Here is a 1255-nt window from a genome sequence, read left to right on the forward strand (position 1 = left end):
ACAATATTACGGGTAGAAACTGGAATGAAATGGATGAGAGTGGGCGGGGCTATTGTCTGTCTATAAGTCTCTCTAGGGAAAAGTTAAACTTAGCCCCGCCCACCCACCCACCCTTTCTCTCATTTATTTTTCTGCTGAAATAAGAAATAAATTTTATAACAATAGTACAACAAGAAATTTTGAGAGTTTGAAAAAGTTGTCTAAAAATCCGCAAAAAATTCTGGGACGTAGATTTCGACGTGCTTATTCGAAAAATATAGGGTCTTTGTGGTCTCGGACCCCGTTTTTTGATTCTTTCTCCTTTTGTTTTTTTTTTCGCTCCTCTCTTATCCACTTTTCTCGTGCCCGTTCTGCTCTTTTTCCCTTTTTTTTGATTCGTCTCTTTTCCTCTAATTTTTCGTTCTTTCCTTTCCTTCTCTCTCTATGCCAATACTTCTTTTTGCTTCTCTCTTCCCCCTATTTACTCTCTTTCTATCCCTTCTCTCTGTACCTCGCTGTGTGCCGTTGCCTCAATTTTTTTCTCTCTAGTTTTTTGGCTTCCTTTCCCACTTTTTCTCCTCTTTCCTTCTCCACCGGCTTTCTCTTTTTTCCGCCCCTCTTTTCCCCTATTTTCGTCCTTTCTCTTCTGTTCTTTTTTCACTCTTCTGTTATCCACTTTTCTCGTTTCCGTTCTGCTCTTCCCTGTTACTCCTGTTTTCCCGTTTTTTTAATTCCTTCGCTCTCTTTGCCAATACTTCTTGCGTTTCCTCCTATTACTCCTCCCTGCCTCATTCTTATTTGCTCTTTCTGTTCCTTCTTTTGTAGCTTTCATCTCTCGCTCTTCTTCTCGTCTCTTTCCCTTTCTTCCTCCCATCTTTTCTCGCTTTTACTATTTCTTTTCCCTTCTCTTTGTTTCCCCTCCTGTTATTCGTCTCTTCTCCCTACTTTAACCCTTTTTTTTGTGCCTTCATATAAGTCATTACGCTTGTATGTGTGGCGTTCTCTCGATTTGTTTACCCACTTTTTTCCATTCTCTCTATCGCTGTATTATGTTCTGACACTTTCTCACTTTTTCTCTTCTTCGCTCACTCTTTCCTTCATCATTTCTCCCTCTATACTCCCCCAGTTTTCTCTTTTCTTCACCTCTCTCTTTGTCTCTTCTTTTCCATTTTTTTACTTTTGTTCTCTTATTCAGTCGTCTTTTTCTCTCCCTGCCCATTTTCTGCTTTTCCTCCCATTACTTAAGTTTAACACATGCGTTTTACCATCCTCTCTC

The 1255-nt window shown here is 39.8% G+C and overlaps 1 protein-coding gene across 1 annotated transcript; it reads right to left on the reverse strand.

Annotated features, from left to right (window-relative positions):
• Nucleotides 1–460: 460 nt before the first annotated feature.
• LOC135141678 (G patch domain-containing protein 4-like) lies at nucleotides 461–853 on the reverse strand. Its single transcript, XM_064072983.1, has 2 exons — nucleotides 757–853; nucleotides 461–690 (listed from the first exon to the last, which is right to left on the reverse strand). Exons 1-2 carry the CDS (start codon nucleotides 851–853, stop codon nucleotides 461–463), a joined length of 327 nt encoding a protein of 108 aa, XP_063929053.1.
• Between the last annotated feature and the right edge of the window lie 402 nt (nucleotides 854–1255).

Source organism: Zophobas morio, unplaced genomic scaffold (genome assembly GCF_036711695.1).
Source record: "Zophobas morio isolate AGI-343-1 ecotype UQ-CSIRO unplaced genomic scaffold, CSIRO_AGI_Zmor_V1 ptg000044l, whole genome shotgun sequence".
Taxonomy (NCBI): Eukaryota; Metazoa; Arthropoda; class Insecta; order Coleoptera; family Tenebrionidae; genus Zophobas; species Zophobas morio.